Source organism: Labeo rohita, chromosome 22 (assembly GCF_022985175.1).
Source record: "Labeo rohita strain BAU-BD-2019 chromosome 22, IGBB_LRoh.1.0, whole genome shotgun sequence".
Lineage (NCBI taxonomy): Eukaryota > Metazoa > Chordata > Actinopteri > Cypriniformes > Cyprinidae > Labeo > Labeo rohita.
This window is the reverse complement of record NC_066890.1, coordinates 26,550,392-26,570,555: the sequence shown is the minus strand read 5'-3', so window position 1 is coordinate 26,570,555 and position 20,164 is coordinate 26,550,392. Positions and strand designations below refer to the sequence as shown.

Genomic DNA, 20,164 nt, shown 5'->3' with positions numbered 1-20,164 from the left:
TTGTGAGACAGAGGGAACAGGAAAGAGACAAACAAACAGCAAGCGTCACTCTTTTTTTTTTTTTTTTTTAAGCAACAAAACTTTACACCAAAGATCTCTCTAACTCTGCAGTGGGGAAAAGATAGATCTATTATGTCTCCCGGCTGCCTGCAAGGCAGTTTCAAAGGAGTGCTATGAAGCAGTCTGGCAACAAAACATGTTTATGAGATAAATGGCTGCAGACTTGCCTTAGATGCCACCCTGAAGGCCTAACGCAACCACTGGAGGATGGGCACTCTCGACAGAGACTATTATTACCATTATCGCTTTCAAATGACACGTATGGCAACAGACGCATCTCTGCAGCATAAACAACACCATAAAAGCAATTATATGATTTGCATTACCTTTATAACAAATCAGTCTCTTAGGGGTCTTGATTCATTCAGGTTGCTTGCTTGCTTTGATGGGAATCATTGTGTGAGGTTTGTGGCCTGTTTCTATGTACAAAGTCTACATTTCTGTTTTGCATTCTCTTTCCTTTTGAAAAGTGGAGTAGCTTCTTGAGCTGTGGCTTTTTAACACCAGGTTGATTTCATATCTAAGGCAAGTCTCTTCTTGACTTGCTTCAATATTTTGCAGAAGGGACAAACACTATTCCTTACAGACGTATCTGTGAATTGCCTTGGTGTAGAAGCCTTAAATCCAATCTTTGTATGCATACAGGCTGTACAAAATCTGCTAAAGTTAGACGGTAACTTCTAAACTCAGTCAACTAGATTCTTACATTGAACAAAGCAGCGCTTCCCTCACAAAATTCTCCATCACAGTGCCAGGGTGATTTTGGTGGTAGCTTACTAGGCAGAAAAGCTCATTTCTCAAAGATATTTTGATTCCTAGATATGCCTCAGGTTCCTCTTTTACCGTAAGCTTATGAAATTGTTTCACCTGTTACCTGTCAAGTCCAGGTGCTTCGACAAGACATTGCATACTACTTGTCATTCACATGATTTGAAGGATCACTCATGTCTGTGTCCTGGAGGACCACTGTCCTGCAGAGTTTAGCTCCAACCCTATTCAAACACACCTGAACAAGCTAATCAAGGTCTTCAAGATCACTAGACAGCTACAGGTACGTGGGTTTGATTTGGGTTAGAGCCAAACTCTGTAGGACAGTGGACCTCCAGGACCGACGTTGCCGTTCCCTGAGTTACAAGTTTAATACTTAAGGTTAAGAATACCACAAATCTGGCACTGGAGGGCCACTGCCCTGTAGAGTTTAGCTCCAACCCTAATGAAGGCCTTCAGAATTACAGGTAGCTTGATTAGGGCCGGGTTCTGGAGTGCCGATGTCTGAAGGCCAAACTCTGCGGGACATCAGTAGTCCAGGACCAAAATTGCCTTTTCCTGCCCTGGAGGGTCAATGCACTGAAGAGTTTAGCTCCAACCCTGGTCACATTCAGCTACCTGTGATTTTCTAATGATCCTGAAAACCTTCATTAGCATGCTCAGGTGTGTTTGATTAGGGTTAAAGCTCTGCAAGATAGTGGATCTCGTGGGCCAGATTTGAGGATCCCTGGATTAGGGTTTGAGCTAGACGGCAGGTCACTGCAGATTTGAAGAACCCTGAGTTAGGGGTTTGCTCAAATCTCTAAACCAGGGGTGTCCAATCTTGCACCTGGAGGGCCAATGTCCTGCAGAATGCAGCTCTAACACTACTGCCTGGAAGTTTCTAATGAGTCTACAGACCTTGATTAGCTGGTTGAGGTGTGTTTAACTGGGGTTGAAGCTAAACTCTGCAGGACAGTGGCCCTCCAGGAGCAGGTTTGGACACTCCTGTTCTAAACCCAAGTATGACCAACAGTAGTGAAGAAGTAAACTGTATGACACACATTAGAATAAACTCACTTGCAATATGGCCCAGTAAATCTGTCAGGACAGAGGCAGGAGTAGCTGTTGAAGCCATGCAAGCAGGTCCCACCATTAGCACACTTGTGACTGGCACACACGTTCACTTTCACCTCACAGTTGGTGCCAGTGTAGCCACTCTCACATGTGCAGCTGTATGAAAGGTCCTGCACAGTACAGTATCCGTGTTGACAGGGGTTGGAGGCGCAGGTGTTGGTATTCAGCTCACAGCGATCACCACCCCAGCCAGGTAGACAGAAGCATTGGAAAAGGTTGAAGCGATCATCACAGATTCCCCCATGCTGGCAGGGGTTGGGTTCACACACCGCCTCACCAACACAGCCAGTTTGGACAGGTTCCTCTGATATCTTATTGAACTTCTCTTTTTGTATACGTGGGAATCTCACCTCAGCAGGACCATAATATGAAAGCACAATACCACCAATCTCAACATTACTCAGACAGCCAATCAGATTCCAGCCAGACTTTGAGCCAAGTCCTCCTAGAAGGATATCGACGCCTTCTCTGAGGAAGTCTAGATTTCCAGTCATGGAGTCAGATATAGTATGCTCGTCATTTTCGTCAAGAGGGACCATAATCCACTGGGAGCTGTTAGCCCAAGGACTGGCCATTAACAGCTCTACTACATGCCATTCTCCATCGGCCACTGGTCTTGGGCTGTGCAGGGTTACCGGTGACAAAGATGATGAGGAAGAAGGTCCACTTAGAAGCTCAAGCACCAGAAACCCATCTTGAATGGATACTGTTACAAAGTCAGACCCGCTCTCTGCATGTAACACTGCTACATTGCGTTTTCGTGTTCGGATACTGAAAACGATGCTGGTCAGGTGGCGGGAGATCAGTCCATTCCCATGGTATACAAGAGTGGTATTGTCTTGAAAAGTCACATTAGAAATGCCTACATGGAATAAAGACAGACACAGTTTATGGAAAGCTTCTATGATTAAGACATATTTGCAAAAGAATCTTAGTTTTCCTCTGTGTACAGTACTTAGTACCTGGTACTTTTTTTAGTACCACTTCGGTTGAGGTTTCAAGCGAGCCATACTGATACTAAAATATCGAATCATCACTACTTGGGCATTGGATTTGCAAGGCAAGACACCGAACACGCTAGATTTAAATAGTCGGCAAGTATCATTTGTTTGCAAAACTTTTTTAAAATGACTTGCGTCGCACCCAACTTATGAATGAGTGTATCGTGGTCAGCAGATGAGGTGGTGGTGCAACTATAACGATCTATAATCCCACCCACTTTGAAGCGGTATTCAACTCCGGTGGAAAAGCAAACCGAGCTGTACCACGCAGTAGAAAAGTGCCCAAAGTGTCTTTCTTGAGCCTAGTCTGCAACGTAAATCTGGAAGGGTATTAATCCAAAATACTTAATTTTATTTTCATTCTGTAAACATTACATTTGACATGGCATTCAAACCAATATTAAATGATTGCTGACTATTGTGTTTTTTACTTCTGAGGTCAGATGTTCCAAAATACTCACATTCATAGCCTTGGTTGAGGGTTCGGCATGTTGCTTTTGGTGGGCAGGGGTTGAGTTCGCACCATCTCACCTCCTCACAGTGCTGCCCTGTTGTGTTAGGAGGGCAGTTACATGTGAAGTCATCCCATAGAGAGAAGCACATGCCACCATTCTGGCAAGGACTTTTCTGAAATGGAAAAACAAAAATGACACATACAAATTTATTTTTTAAAGACAAGAAAATGTTTAGAAGTAGTAAGATCAAGTGTTTGGAATTAGGAATAGCTCATAGCTTGTAAAGTGTTTCTCTGTTGGTTAAAATTACTGTCAAGCTACCCTTTAAATATTGTATATAGCTACACTACTAGTTGCTAACAAAAGGAGGCTAACTACATTAATGCTATGTCAGGGGACCATATATTTATAAATACTATCATATGATAGTATTTCTGCAATCAACACATCAATTTATACATGATCAACTATACAGTATTAAATAGCCGCATAAATACTCAGGGACTTGCATTAACTGATTAATTGTTTATTGGATTAGTGATTCAAATCAGATTAAAAAAAAAAAATCTTTTGAGTCTGCCCAGTGTTTTGAATTGGTTTCATGACCAAAATCATCTAGGCCAGGGATCCTCAAATCTGGCTTGCACGATCCACTTTCCTGCAGAGTTTAGCTCTAACCCAAATCCAACACACCTGAGCATGCTAATCAATGTCTTCAGGATCATTAGAAAATCACAAGTAGGTGAGTTTGATCAGGGTTGGAGCTACTCTGCAGGAAAATAGATCTCACAAGCCAGATTTAAGGATCCCTGATCTAGGCCAAAGAGGATAAAAGCCAGTTGAGATTAGGTTTTGTTCACATATCTGCCAGATCTGGTGTAACCTAATCATTGTCTTGTTGCAGCTGAGAGCTCATGATGCTTATGAAACATTGTAACTTACAGAGCAAGAGTCATCACTTGTGCAGCCTGCGGTAACATCAACCATGCGGTCAGGTCTGTATGACATCCCAGAAGCATCAAGTGGGAAAAATTCTAGCTTCCTGTCATTGAGCTGCAAGTCTACTAAACACCCTTTAAAATAACCACCAAAGGCAGATGTCTTTTGTCTATCAAGCAGTCCGCCAACATAGACCACATCTTCAAACTGAACAGAAACAGGTTGAACATCTGTTGCTCCGAATTCACGATCTGACTCCTGCAGAGTCATCATACCCTCCTTAATGGTGATGGCAACAAAATGGATCTCCCCATCGTTAACCACACTTTTACCCATTAAAGTCTTCACGTTGTTGACTTGCACCACAAGTTTTCCTTTTTCCAGCCACATCTGCAAGTACTCAGTGGTGCTGTTGGCAAGCAGCACCAAGAGACCAGACTCCTTCCTTGTACGCAAGAACATGGACAGATAGAGCGTGTCTGATTCCAGTTGGTCGGTGACAGTGAAGACAGCATAGCTTGCGAAGTCTTCCTGGCCAAATCTAGCAGTAACATACTCTGTGTGAGAAAGAGAAGACAAAAAAAGTTTCTAGAACTATTTTAGTTATTTCTACAAGGAACCTTGGGGGAAACATAAAGCATCTCCCAAGGTATATGTGATCTACTTTTATTGCAAGGCTATCAGTAAATGCATCTACGGCATGGGAGATCAGTCCCTGGTGTTCTTACCCTCAGCACAGTTTTGACCCACATACGGTCGTGGACACGAGCACTGGTAACCTTGCCAAAGGTTAACACACTTTCCATGGTTCTCGCATGGACCAGAAAGGCATCGGTCATGATGGCTGCAGCCTTGCATGACATTTACCACTGAGCTGCTCAGCCAGTCCTCCGGTACCATCAACTGCGAGTCCACAAACAAGTCCCTCATGCAGCCGATGAATGAGCCATAGCCCCCTCCCTCATCCGATCCTCCAACAAAGGTGCTTTGCAGGGCTGACTCCAGCTCAAGGGCACCGGTCTCCACTTGGGCTGTTGCACTACAGTTCTCTCCATCCTGGCATGGCTCCAGTAGTTGTAGTAGCAGGGTACCCTCTCCAAGCACGGCCTCTACCGTGTGCCATTCGCCATCAGATACATCCTGAGGCAGTGTCAGAGTCCAGCTGGTTGCGTTTGGCTGAGGGTCACTCCTAAGATCAAGAAGCAGGTGTGTCTCCTGCAGCTCCAGGCTGAGTGTGACCCCTTCGCTGCCCCTCTGAAAGAGCACTGTGTTCTTCAGCACTGTGCGAAAGCTTAGCGTGATATTAAAGTATGTTTCCGCACCCAGCAGCGGGGTCTGCAGGTGCAGGAATCCTCCAATTGTCTCAAAGGAGAATACAGTGGGTGTCTGGCAGTAAGAGCCGGTGTAGCCCGGCTGACAGATGCAACTGTAGCCATGTACACCTTCGCTCAGGAAGGGCATACAGGCCGCCCCGTTCTGGCACTCATGGCCCTCACAACCCAGCAGGGGCTCACTACAGTTGCGGCCACCATAGAGGACTCCATCATGGCTTTCAGACAGGCAGATGCACTTGTAGCTGCCCAGGAAGTCCTCACATGTGGCTCCATTATGACACGGGTTGGTGGTACAAGCAGTAGTATTTTGCTCGCACAAGGCACCTGTAAGGGGAGAGCCCAGAGTAAATTTTAGTTCACCCAAGAATGAACTTTTCTCACTGCATTTATAAAACAAGCTCTTATTGTTTTAATAAGAGTTCATCCTTACAACTATTTGCTGCATTTGTGCCAATTTCAAGTCTGTAACTAAAGAGTAGCTCATGCCAGGAACAAAGTGGGCACGTTTTAGTCAATAATCCCTCACAACGACAAATGTGCAAAGCTGGTTGCATAACACTCATGTAACTTCATTTCAGGGTGACAGCCAGAGTTCTTATTTTCTGCAATTTTCAATGAGAATTTAGTTACTGAAAGAGTTAAAAATGCCTGGATAAAACATTTAGAAGCTGTGCATAATGCATCACATGAAAACCATGAACAAGAAAGCAGTAGCTTCACTGATGACCTAAGGTCGGTGCGTTCACTGTGTTTAACCAGAATTTAAAGACATTTGTTTTTTAATCCCCCCCTTAACGCAACTTATTTCTCCATTGAATTTTCACTAAGAATGATCATACAACTGAAACTAATTCTTACAAAAAAGCAGTGAATATTTACCTGAAATGAGCAACAGAACACTCCAAATCCAAAGTACAACTTCCATCGCATTAGAAGTCTAGCTGCCACGCATCTGTTCAGTCACATTGCTTTATGATTGGTCCATCTATTGTATAGCAAAGGCCATCCTAACAGACAGCCGTCAGTGTGCATTCCATCCTTCAAGAAAAACTGTGGACTGCAACACTAGGCCCCCATCAAAGCCAGCTCCCAGGGGATTAGCTTAATGCAACCTGAGCATCTTAAAATGGCGAAGCCCAATTATAGCCTCCGCCTCTGAGTCATGTCCTGAGCTGGTAACCTGACGTTCAGAGAAACAGACACTTTTGCATAATCTAAGAATTAAAAATCATTTTGTAGCTATAAGTTTAGTTGTTTAGCCTGGGAATCAGCTGAGTGATTTTGTGCTGAAAGATGTGGTGTATAATGGACAATTTGGTTTTGATTATGCAAACTGGATAGAAACCCAAGACGGTTCTGATGTACAGTAGCAACAACCTGATGAATTGTGGGTACATCTCATGTGCATGAATTATGTTTTTAATATATTTTCATCAATATAAAGCCCCGATGCTTAATTATCTAGTACATGATTATATTTTTCCAAATCACACTACTATATGTTGAAAAAGCCATATGTTTTGTTCAAAAATGATGTTTATATCACATGCAACTCTGGTATTCAGCTGTCCGATTTTGTAAAGTTGCTCATTCTACTCTGCATTTAAGCTTTAAAATTACCTCAAATATAAATTAATTTCATAGTTTTGCCTTCAGTTAGATTAGGTTATCAAGACATTTGGGTGTGTGCTTCATAAGTAATAAGTGTTTATTGCGATTATAACTGTGTGTCCGAAAAACCATCGACAACTAGGTTTGTCCCATTCTCGCATAGTTTGCGCAGTATGATGATATTTCCTCTAGAAGCACATGGATGAAACACTAGAAGTTATGTTCTCTTTCTTTCCCCTAATATTGGTTAAACTAGCAAACCTGTGTCAAGAATGGATTAATTGACTGTCAATAGTGTTACCCAAGTATTATTGCAAAATGAATGTTTTGTTTATGAAAATATATTTCAGTAGTTCCAGACTTCCATGTTGAGTATAGGCCCAAAACACTAAAAATGTCAACTAAGTTACCTGTCAACGGTGTTACTCAGTAAAGTAACATGGTGGACGGTAGCAAACATAGATGGTATTTTATGCACATATTCCTACAGATCACCTTTATTTATATAACACTTTATACAATATAGATTGTTTCAAAGCAGCTATGTAAGGTCATGTTTGGGTTTTTAGGAAACAGGAAAACTTTTTCTTCACATTGTCAAATCCTAAATGTACCCGTAATTACAGAATGACCCAAAACAGTTAGGATTATTGATTCTTTGACTAAGTTGTCTATCGGTTATTGATTTTTAAAGACTTAAGAGCCTTTACAGTGACCTGTTGATCTTCTTGAGACATGCAGTCCTAGATTTTTAACCCTTTCCTTATTATGATTGGACATTTCAGGACATGGGAATAAATAGCCCAAAAGAGTGTTTTCATGACACATCATCAATCTGTCATATTTGCAGCAGAGAATGTAAACAATGCCACTGAACTGAAGGAAACTCACATATTTTGCGGATTATTGCTGGTGAAAATGAATTATTGTTTTGGGCTAATCGGTCGGACCAGGAAAAAACATTTGAAGCACTACAGACTGACAAAAGTTACAACAAAGGAGAAGAGTGCAAAAAACTGTCTGAGTTCCCAAACTGAACCAGAACTTCCAGGGCAAAATCTTGACCACATTCGCATTTGTTCTTATCATTTCCAGTCAGTGAAATATTAGGCTAATATCTTAGTTTATACTGCTCGTATGCATGATCAGCTATTAACTTTAGTTTGTCAAAATATTGCACCCTCTTCTGCTTACTAAGTCCTTCTTTATATGATTTAGCAGCTTCCACATGTTGTTTCCATGGTTTAGACAGCATAAATTGGCAGAACAATGTATTCAGCAGTACATTAACTGTGCAATCCATGCTGTTGTTTACATCCAAGTATCACTAGCATGGCCGCACATCCGGGTAACTGACCAAATTGTGCAAGTGCAAACCCTCTATATAAGAAACAAATTTTCTGTCACACGGTGTAGAAAATGTATGCAAACTGAACTCTGGATTAGATAGTACAAAAAAAAAAATGAAAACTTGTGTATATAAGAAAATGTCCTGAGATGCGTGGCACTAACACAAACCTCCGAAGAAAAACTGAAATTTATTTTAATCCTAAATTTAAACAGTTTCATATTTGGTAAATAGAAGCGTAGAACAAAAATATAAATAGGGTTGTGAGTCTGCAGATACCTGAAAATCCTGGTGGACACTTGCAGATGAAGCCCGAAGCATGCCTGGGGTTGTATCGAGTAGGAAGCAGGGACTCTGTGCCATAAAGTGTCTTCCAGGAGAGCTCAATGCAAATACCTTCATTCACACAAGGACTGCTATCACACTCACTGACGTCTGTCTCACAGTTACGACCCTCGAACCCTTACACAGATACGAGAGACAACCTAATGAAGTTTAGAGTCGTGGTTTACCATGATTTCTAAAATAAACGAGTGAACATTACAAGTACAAAGTACATTGTAGATTATACATTATAAATACATCTACCAATCATGTGCATAGTCCATTTTTATAAAAGTAGGGGTCACCATATGTGACCCTGGACCGCAAAACCAGTCATAGCACGGGTATATTTGTACCAATAGCCGAAAATATATTGTATGGATCAAAATGATCAATTTTTCTTTTATGCCACAAATCATTAGGATATTAAGATCATGTTTCATGAATATATTTTGTAAATTTCCTACTATAAATATATCAAAACTTAATTTTTGTTAAGATTTTTCATTGCTAAGAACTTAATTAGGACAACTTCAAAGATGATTTTCTCAATATTTAGATTTTTTTGCACCCTCCAGATTTTCAAATAGTTCTATCTTGGCCAAAGATTGTCCTATCCTAACAAACCATACATCAATAGAAAGCTTATTTCAGCTTTCAGTTGACATATAATTCTCATTTAAAAAAAGAAGACCCTTATGACTGGTTTTGTGGTCCAGGGTTACATATTACATTGTAAATTAAATATATTAATTTCATTATATTCCAGTTTACTCAAATGAGCTCTATGTAAGTCACCTGGCCAGCAACTGCAGGTGTAGTTCCCATTTTCATCCTCACAGAGGGCGCCGTTGAGGCAGGGTTGAGACCAGCATGGAGGAGGTGGGATCTCACAGTGAACACCAGTAAAGTTAGTTTGTGAGCAGTCACAGCGGTAGCTACAAGATTATTTCAAAATAAATATGTATGTAGGTTATTTCATTTTGGGTGTATTCATTTTGAGTAGATACACAGAATGATTAAGCATATTATTTTATTCCTTTTATAGCAATATATTACAATATATTAATATTACAGCAATATAGTGCATGATTATAATGCATAATTATTAAATATGTAAAAAACAGTAAGTTGAACTTGAAAAGTGTCAGTTATTTCCTATTGAAATGCATTGTACCTGTTTATTTCATCCACACACAGAGCCCCATTTTGGCATGGCTGGTCACTGCATTCATCGATGTTCATTTCACAGAGCTCCCCCTGGAAGCCCGCCAGGCAGGTACAGGAGAAGCCATTGATGTGGTCATGGCAACTGCCGCCGTGGAGACACGGCTGTGATTGACACTCATCAATCTGAACCTCACAGCTGCTACCTGCAACATCAGAGACGGTGGTGTTGAGTGCAAAGATGCCAATCCGCTTTTTGTCGAGATCTCTGCATGGCTTATTACACATGCCATCTGGACAGGCCTCATCCTGGATCAAACAGACTGTAACTGGAAGCTTCCAGTCAGTCTTTAGTGTTATTGATATGCTGCCCACAGCTTTTCCTTCACTTGATCAAAAATGTTTTTAAGCAGATTTGAATCATGGATTTTCACATCATGTAAGTTTTAAGAGACTAGGGCTTGCTGTCTAATATCATATGCGACCCTTGACCCTGGACCACAAAACCAGTCATAAGGGCCAATTTTTGAAATTGAAATGTATACATCATTGATGTATGGTTTGTTAGGATAAGACAATATTTGGCCAAGATACAACTATTAGAAAATCTGCAATCTGAGGGCACAAGAAATATATAAATATTAAGAAAATCGCCTTTTAAGTTGTCCAGATTAAGTTCTTAACAATTATCAAGACGTTCTGATATATTTACAGTAGGAAATTTGCAAAATATCTTCATGGAACATGATCTTTACTTAATATCCTAATGATTTTTGGCATAAAAGAGAAATCAATCATTTTGACCCATACAATGTATTGTTGGCTATTGCTACAAATATACCTGTGCTACTTATGACTGGTTTTGTGTTCCAGGGTCACCTATTTTAATAATTATTTAGAGTAACACTTGATTTTAATGTGACATAGTCACACTTTATATGTACGTACTATAGTGATAACAGTAAATTATGCTTAACTACAAGCCATTAAACCTAAACCAAACCTTAACCCCATGGCAAGTACAGTTGATGATAGCCACTGACTTTCATAATATTTTTTTTTTTCCGTACTATGGAAGTCAGTGGCTACGGTCAACTGTCTGGTTACCCATATTCTTCAAAATATCTTCTTTTGTGTTCAGCAGAAGAAAGAAATTCATACTGGTTTGGAAGGACATGAGTACATGATAAATTCATTTTTGGGTGAACTAACCCTAAAATATTACAGTAACTGTAAAATTAAGTAAAACTTATGTAATTATAATGTTCTCAAATAAGTGTCAATAAACAAGTTTTTAAAATTATTTTCCTGAAAAATGTTCAACTTTTTTTTTGTAGTAAAGGCTTTAAAGGACTAGTTCACTTCCAGAATAGAATGTATTCACCTCCTTGTCATCCAAGATGTTCATTTCTTTCTTTCTTCAGTCGAACAGAAATTAAGGTTAAGGAAAACATTCCAGGATTTCTCTCCATATAGTGGACATCTATGGGGATCAGTGGGCTGAAGGTCTAAAGCTTCAAAAGGACTCTACACGACCCCAGCAGAGGAATAAGTGTCTTATCTAGCAAAATGTTTGGTCATTTTCTAAAAAAAAATAAAAAATTATATACTTTTTAACCAAAAATGCTCATCTTGCACTAACTCGACTTTTCGCATTACGTAGTCATGTTGAAAAGGTCACGCGTGACGTAGGCGGAAGTACCGACCTAGTGTTTACAAAGCAAACGTGCAAAGTAAGTCAAACACCCTTTATAAAAAAAGTAAAACAACAATGTTGGATGATTTTGAAGTTTGAGGACAAAATGATATGGTATTTTTCACCTTTTTTGAACCAGAAGCCACAGACAAAAAACTAACTGTGTGTGACCTTTACCTTATGTAATGCATAAAGTCACAGATGTGCATCACAGAGCTAGCCAAGATGAGCATTTGCGGTTAAAAAGAATACAAACTTTTAGTTTTTTTCAGAAAATGACCGATCGTTTCGCTACATAAGACCCTTATTCCTCGGCTGGAATCGGGTTGAAGGCAGACTTGTGGATTCGATGACTCGAGACTTGACTCGGACTCAAGTTTTAAATTTGCGGACTTGTGACTTGACTTGACATAATCAAAGAAGACTTGCGACTCGACTTAGACTTCGACAACAATGACTTGAGACTTGACTTAGACTTGAGTTCTGATCAATACTAACATTAGATTTACTGTAATAGTTAATACAGGGACACTAATTTGGGCAAACTGCACTAATGACTCGTTTAGGACTTGAAGATAAAGTTGAGGACTTGCAACTCGACTTGGACTTGCCCGTCTTGACTCAAGACTTGACTTGGGACTTGTCAGTCTTGACTCGAGACTTGAATGCAAAGACACAAAGAGACTTACTTGTGACTTGCAAAACAAAGACTTGGTCCCACCTCTGGTTGAAGGTGCATTGAAACTGCAGTTTGGACCTTCAACCTGTTGTCCACCATTAAAGTCCACTATATGGAAAAAATCCTGGAATGTTTTCCTCAAAAACTTTAATTTCTTTTTGACTGAAGAAAGAAAGAGATGAACATCTTGGATGACATGGGGGTAAGTAAATAATCAGGAAATTTTTATTCTGAAAGTGAACTAATCATTTAAGGTATGTGTCTAAACAAAAAATGACTCACCCACCCTGAGAAATATTTACTAGGGTACCAAACTAACATTCTTCCTTACTCATTATATCATCAAAGAAAAAAACAAGCAAATACCAACAGTCTTCCATAACAGAGTGTTAGGATGTTCTCCAGGGTTGCATTTCAGGCTGCAATACCAACATTCAACCAAAAGATGGCAGTGGCTCCATTTGGCACCGCTTCAGACATTCCACATGTCAGTCTAACAGGTTAGTCACACATGGCAACAGTGCATCCGACCCTCCCTCTCTTCACTTACCCGTGTATCCAGGCCTGCAGAGACAGATGTAGTGCCCGATCTTGTCCAGACAGGTGGCTCCGTTCCTGCAGGGCCACGACATGCATTCATTCACCTCGATCTCGCAGTGTTTACCCTGGAATCCCGGCACACAGAAGCAGGTGGGGCCGTCCCTTCTGCTGCGGCAGATGGCTCGGTTGCGACAGGGGTTGGGGGAGCAATGGTCCACCTTTTTCTCACAAGAACTCCCGGTGTAGCCCTCTTGACAGATGCATGCGTACCCTGGGCTCCTGTCTTGCACCGCCAGACATTGGGCATTGTCCCCGCACAGCCCCTGAGCGCAGAGCTGGGCACTGGAATGACAGTCCTGGCCCAACAAGCCGGACTCACACTGGCAAACTAGTTCCCCTGGGTAGGCGCCGGTGGGTTGACATGTCGCATTGCCCTGGCAGATGGACAGTTGGCAGAACGCACTGGAAGAATCGCAACGCGTGCTGGGCAGGACTGGCGCAGGCGACTGACACTGGCACAGGAAGTCAGATGGGGCTTCCCTGCACTCTGCCCTGTTTTGGCAAGGCTTGTCCTGGCAGAGCGTTGAGGTCTGGAGAAGTGTTAAACCTACATGGATTTACAAAAAAAAAAAAAAAAAAAAAAAAAACTTATACATGTGTTGGAAGTTTTCCCTGCTTCCCTAATGTATGTGGGACAAAATGCATTAACAGTTACAGTGGCTACAGAAAACGTGTCTGATGAAAATGGTGTGAAATTTGCACACTTCCCCTTTTCCCCTAAAAAGTTTGCTACCATAAGTATCCACCTTGTTTTGCAATGTGGAAGCAAGATAATTTCTGTGAATGGAAGAGATTTCTGATTGATTAGGTACTAGGTAAATAACCAGAAAAATAACAAAGTGCAGTAAACGGTAAAACTTTTTTCACTACAAACCAGGAAGTTTTATGACTGACAATAAATTACAATATTAGTAATACTATTATTTATATATATGACAAACTAAACCAGTTGCATAACATGTGACCCTGGACCACAAAACCAGTCAATAAGTGTCAATTTTTCAAAATTGAAATTTATGCATCATCTGAAAGATGAATAAATAAGCTTCCCATTGATGTATGATTTGTTAGGATAGGGCAAAAATTGTGAGGGTGCAAAAAAATCTAAATATTGAGAAAATCACCTTTAAAAGAAGTTCTTAGCAATGCATATTAATAATCAAAAATTAAGTTTTTATATATTTACGGTAAGAAATTTACAAAATATCTTCATGGAACATGATCTTTACTTAATATCCTAATGACTTTTGCCATAAAAGAAAAATCAATCATTCTGACCCATACAGTGCATTTTGGGCTATTGCTACAAATATACCTTTGCTACTTAAGACTGGTTTTGTGGTCCAGGGTCACATTTCACATTAAAATACTAGTTTATACTTAATTTATGATGGGGTAAGTTAAGGTGGGTCAACTTACCCACTGGCCCAACTTACCCCACTCTCGCTTACTCTGCTATAAAGTAATAGTATATTGCTTAGCATAATAACGTACAGCCTTTCTACCCATAATTTATTTGATTGTACATGTGAACATAGTTATCCAGTTCTTAACAACATTTAAGGATTTTAGGATGCTACTACTGTAGTTGAATGTATTGTGTCTCATTAGCCTTGTATAATGTCCTTCAAACAGATAACATACGGCCAACAAGCACTGGAACAAAAGACTATTGAGCATTAGATGAATCAACTAATAAGCCAACTGTACTTTAGAGCCAATTAAACATCAGGTGATGGAGCATTGGGCCTCCATTGTGCTTGACCCATCCTAAAATAGCATGACGGCCATTCTTCCACTGGTGTCTCTGGTGGATTTGAGCAGAGATTTGGTAATCACATGCCCTAAATGATTGCTAATATCCATACTGGCCGTCTTGGAATCATGTTGACGATCTTGTGCTTTATTGTGTATATTTACATTTAGGCAGCGGCTATTTACACTAAGTGAAAATAACATATTTTGTAGCGATTTACACTAATATCAAATAGCAATGGATTCTACACTAAATGAAAACAGCAGTATTTTCTTAACAATATACTACTTACACTAAGTGCAAATAGCGATGCATCTTATTTACATAATAAATTTACATAAAAATAGCATTTTCTTTGCAATAATATTAGTTCCATTCTATTTATACTACTTAGTGCAAGTGGCAGATATTTGTACCTCAGTATTGTAGTACATTATAAAACAGTATGCAGTAATAATGTATTGAGTGTAAGTTATCATTTTTATTAAAATTACTAAATGGATGCTGCCTTATTGGGACAGTAAAGCCCTCCCTACACCTACCCCAATAAACACCTATGAGGCACTTTATTTCACAATTTCTGACTTTTTATTGGAAATAAATGCCTTTCTGATCTTTCCGAAAAAGACGAACCTGCTCCGGTGTTCCGATCTAAATCAAATAATTTGCGATCCATACTCTGAAGTCCCTATCTGATTCGAATCATATGATTTGTATCATTCAGTTCGCTAAACCTTAATTAAATGATTCGCAATACACACTCCGAAGTCCCCACCTGAATCAAATGATTTGTGATACATGATTTGATTCGAGCGCTTCGAAATAGTGAATAATTTTTCGATTAGAAAATTAATGGCTATTTCAATTTGATCTTGTTTTTGCTAGTGAATTGCTTGAAATGAATCACCGAAGTCATGAATCAATCAGAGCGGTTTCTAGTAAATGACTCTGTTCTTCTTTTCGCATCTTCAGCCATGTTTACACAACACTGTTAGTACTATTTGCTTAGCTCGAACATTGTTTTCTGACATTAAGCAAAAAAGGTAGATGTTTTTTGAATTACGTGAATTTTGCATAAAAAATATGTGCTTATTGACAAAATTAAACCCTTCTTTCGTAGATACATTGTCTTTTAAGAATTCAAACACTTTTCAAGTACCACTTCAGAAATATTGCTATTTTCAAGAGTTTTCCAGGCCTTAAAATTCAAAAAGTCAAATTCAAGTACTTCAAGCACTTTAAGCACCTTGCATGATCCCAGAACCCTTTATATATCAGCCAGGCTGCAGAACATTTCAGAAGCGCCCCAGAAACACCTCTCCGTGCTGCTTTGCTAAAGATACACTATGTTTCCTTTGATTAACAATAATGGCTAGTGTGGCGGCTGCAATATACATAAATCTACCAATATCGCTTGTCATGACATATTCACTTGATCTGGAAAGCATCTGCTATGTACAAACATCTGGCAGACGTCTGTAAGATGTCAGTTTTACATACATTCTAAATCATAAACATCTTAAAGACATCTAATAGACGTCTGTTAGACATCTGATAGGAGACGTCCTATAGACATATTTCAGATGAGCAAACTCTCTAAAAAAATACGTCTTGCAGATGTAAATGCAGACATCAAATAGACATCCCCGGGATGTGTGTGTGCTATCATGGTAATCAACTACCAGTTGTTTGAACCAAATCCCTGGACTACCTTTTTTCATCATTTATTATGGTCAGATGTATGTCACAGTACGGAAGAAAAGATTTGTCGCTACTTCTGTTAGATCACAACTTTAAAGGGAGCAGCAGTACACACATGCGTCGTGGTCCTGTCATGAACACACGTTGAAGACTGACACCATCATTTTGTTTTCTATGCACACAAAAAATATTCTTGTCACTTAATAACATTACGGTTGCACCACTGATGCCACATGGATTAATTTAATGATGTCCTTACTGACTTTCTGGGCCTTGGACGTCTCAATTGTGTTGCTGTCTATACAAGTTCAGAAAGCTCTCGGATTTCATAAAATTTTCTTAATTTGTGTTCTAAAGATGAATGAAGGTTTAACAGTTTTGGAATGACATGAGGGTGAGTAATTAATGACAGAATTTTCATTTTTGGGTAACCTATCTCTGTTGCAAAAGGCAACCTGTGTTTAAAAAAAAAAAAAAAAATAGAAATTCTTACAAACACTTCCACTTCAGTGTCTGTATATGCATATACCTGACTCATCACACTTACACACCACAGGACCTGCAGCTTTAGATAAAGCACATATATAAAAGCTTCCTTCCTGTATTCAGCTGGTCATTCTCGGAAATGCCAGAGGAAACAATGCCCTGCTATCTATCCAAAAAATGGCTTAAGCTTTGTGACAGCCCTATTCATGGTCCTCACAGTGCAAGGACGTTTGCAAACTTTGGACTCTCAACAAAGCATCAAATTATGTCCCCATAGCAACCAATTCCACACTTCCAGCTTTCCTTTGGCAGGGGTTGCTATGGTTACCGGCAATAGACATAAGTCAGTCATTTAGGGGGTGTCCAGAAACCCCATTCAAACCCTGCAGTCTGCAATGTCTTTTTATTACAGACTGTGCATTGAGACAAAGGCTAATAGCGCGAGCAATCACGAGCGCAATTTGGCAGTGTCGTTTTCAGGATTGCCTCTCGCTCACATCCAGGGGCCAAAGACAAAATCCTTCTACTGACATGTAGGTTTATTGCATCAAAAAAGTATCATAAGCTATGTAGTCAATTGTCCTGTTTTCCATCCAAAGTTGCGAATTCAACTTATGTGCTAAATTGAAATACTGCATAAAACATAAGCACTGTTCCCATCCAACGAGTCAAAGAGAATAAAATCATCACTTCCTGATAAACTAGCACTAAATATCACTAAGAAAAGTACTAGAAGCCACTGAATATAACAGTTTTCATATATATTTCATATATAGCGTGAAAGGACTAAACACAATAAATATGGTCATTGCTTTCGTGGATATCACCCAGATAGCACACGTACGTCTGCAAGATGTCTGTTAAAGATCTCTTGATCTGGAAAGCATCTGCCGTGCACAAACGTCTGGCAGACATCTGTAAGATGTCAGTTATACATGCATTCTAAATTATAAACATCTAATAGACGTCTATTTGACATCTGATAGGAAACGTCCAACAGACGTATTGCAGATGAGCAAACTACGTAAAAAATATGTCTTGCAGATGTAAATGCAGATGTCAAATAGACGTCTCCCTGATAGCACACGCACATCTGGGAGACGTCTATTTGACGTCTGCATTTACACCTGGAAGACGCATTTTTTAGAGTGTTTGCTCATCTGCAATACGTCTATTGGACGTCTATGTGACTTTTTATGTGCAAAGATTAATTTATTCAGCAAATGCAAATCCATTTCCCATTATTCGCATTAATCCTTTTTCACACAAGTCAAAGAACATCTCAAGTGAGCGTAAAAAGTTTTTTGCGAATTAAAGGATATTTTATTTTTTTTAATTTGCCGTTTCCATTGCTCGTTTCTGATGTGATACTTCAAAATGTGCATAAAAACAGGGTGATGGAAACATAGCTAATGACTTTTTTTTTTTAGTGTGATGAACACTGCGTTTTTTTTTTTTTTTTTCAAATCAAATGACTATATGTTAACTTATATGTTAACTCAGTTGGGAGCCAAACTGTCTGTTTTGGGGGATTTCAGTAAGATCAGCTTATAGGAAGTCTAGACCGGTGCTCAGCATGAGTCCACACACATCCCAAAAACATGAGGATGTCAAACCATATGTTCATTAAAAAAGCACTTGAGTAGCATCTAACTCAAATGTTACAGTATGCTAAAAATGCACACATTTAAATGCCATTTTCGCCTGTGATGAAAGCAATCCCCAATCCTTTTAAATGTGCCTAGTGTCTAGAAAATGAAAAGCACAGCTCTGTTTCTAAGTGTCTTTGATGCAAAGCCTTTTATGTTCTTAAGTGCCACTGCGGCTGATGCGTCCAGGGTTACGATACCCCTGACCACACTCATGCGGAGCCATTTCAAAGCAAAAGGGAATAATATCAAGCTATCGGATAGGCTTTTCTATTCATGAAACAAGAACATTTGCATTTCGTAAATACACACACATCATTAGGTGTTTGGGAGACTTTTTATGTTTTTTTTTTAAATAAGTTGCAGGTCGATATGAATGAATGCATTAAATCCTATTGAAACAACAAAAAATAACTATATAGTATGTCTTACATATGTAAATATCTGCTCTTTGACACTAGAACACCATCCAACAAGTGGACTAACAGTTACGTCATCACTGCATAAAGCAACAGGTTGGACTACTTACTTTCTGTCCACTGCAGAAGAAGAAACAAGACGCATGCAACTAATCTAAGCCACGCTGAACCCAAAACCGTAAGATCCATATCCATACTTGGATGTCATTGTGATAGTGGACAGGCTGGCATGATCACGGTGTGTTACTCAAGCATCCTCCAGTGTGTCTGTCTGTTTGTGGCTCTCTGAGTCTTAGCATGCTCTCATTCACATGCGCACCAATGAGGCGCAACTCTCTGTATACTCAATACAAAGAGGCCTCTGGGGATTGGTGAAGACTTGAACAGAGAGAGGGGCCATCAAGCATGCTGTCTGAATTATAATTAGCAGCGGATGATCACATTGGATATTAAATACGGAACAGATGACAAAATGATGCTACGCAGTACTTTTCACCCTCTTGCAATCACGGCCTTGCATCCACTCCAGTCTAATGACTTCTCTCGAAAAGCTCTTAAGGTTAAATTAATGCAAAATAGACTATGCCATCTGCCAGGGTTTATGGGTATAAAAGCGCATTGCCTTCCAGTTAGAGTTTAAATAACTAGCTCATTTGATTTTCAAGCCATGAATTTTGTGCATTGGTGAATCTGTCTTTCAATTCTCCATATATATATATATATATATATATATATATACACACACACATATTTTCCCTGATTTTTAAAAGCTTTTTAAAAATGTTTTGCCTTTTTACTTATTATTTATTTAAAATGGTGAGGGCTAAAATAAAAATTAATTAAAATTTAAATTTAAATTATTTATCCATTTTGGACTGAAATGAAACAGGCAATTCATAAATATAATAATATACAAACAAGCACATACGTTGATAAGATGTGGATAAAAATGATACAATAAAAAAATAAATAAAATAGCTAAATAAAATATATATTTTTTGATTGTTTCAAACAGCATAAGAAAAATAAAAGAAATGGCCAATTACTATAATAAT

At 39.3% G+C, this 20,164-nt stretch overlaps 1 protein-coding gene across 1 annotated transcript in view; it reads right to left on the bottom strand.

Annotated features, from left to right (window-relative positions):
- The window catches only part of crb1 (crumbs cell polarity complex component 1), a 33,185-nt gene extending 13,808 nt beyond the window's left edge, over positions 1-19,377 (bottom strand). Inside the window, exons 1-9 of the mRNA XM_051094743.1 lie at positions 19,220-19,377; positions 13,049-13,645; positions 10,134-10,329; positions 9,755-9,894; positions 8,912-9,094; positions 5,068-5,997; positions 4,343-4,896; positions 3,407-3,572; positions 1,888-2,806 (exon numbers count right to left, since the gene is read on the bottom strand). Coding sequence (XP_050950700.1) covers positions 1,888-2,806; positions 3,407-3,572; positions 4,343-4,896; positions 5,068-5,997; positions 8,912-9,094; positions 9,755-9,894; positions 10,134-10,329; positions 13,049-13,645; positions 19,220-19,304 — 3,770 coding nt within the window. The 5' untranslated portion in view covers positions 19,305-19,377. The remainder of the gene's footprint in view (positions 1-1,887; positions 2,807-3,406; positions 3,573-4,342; positions 4,897-5,067; positions 5,998-8,911; positions 9,095-9,754; positions 9,895-10,133; positions 10,330-13,048; positions 13,646-19,219) is intronic.
- Positions 19,378-20,164: the final 787 nt, after the last annotated feature.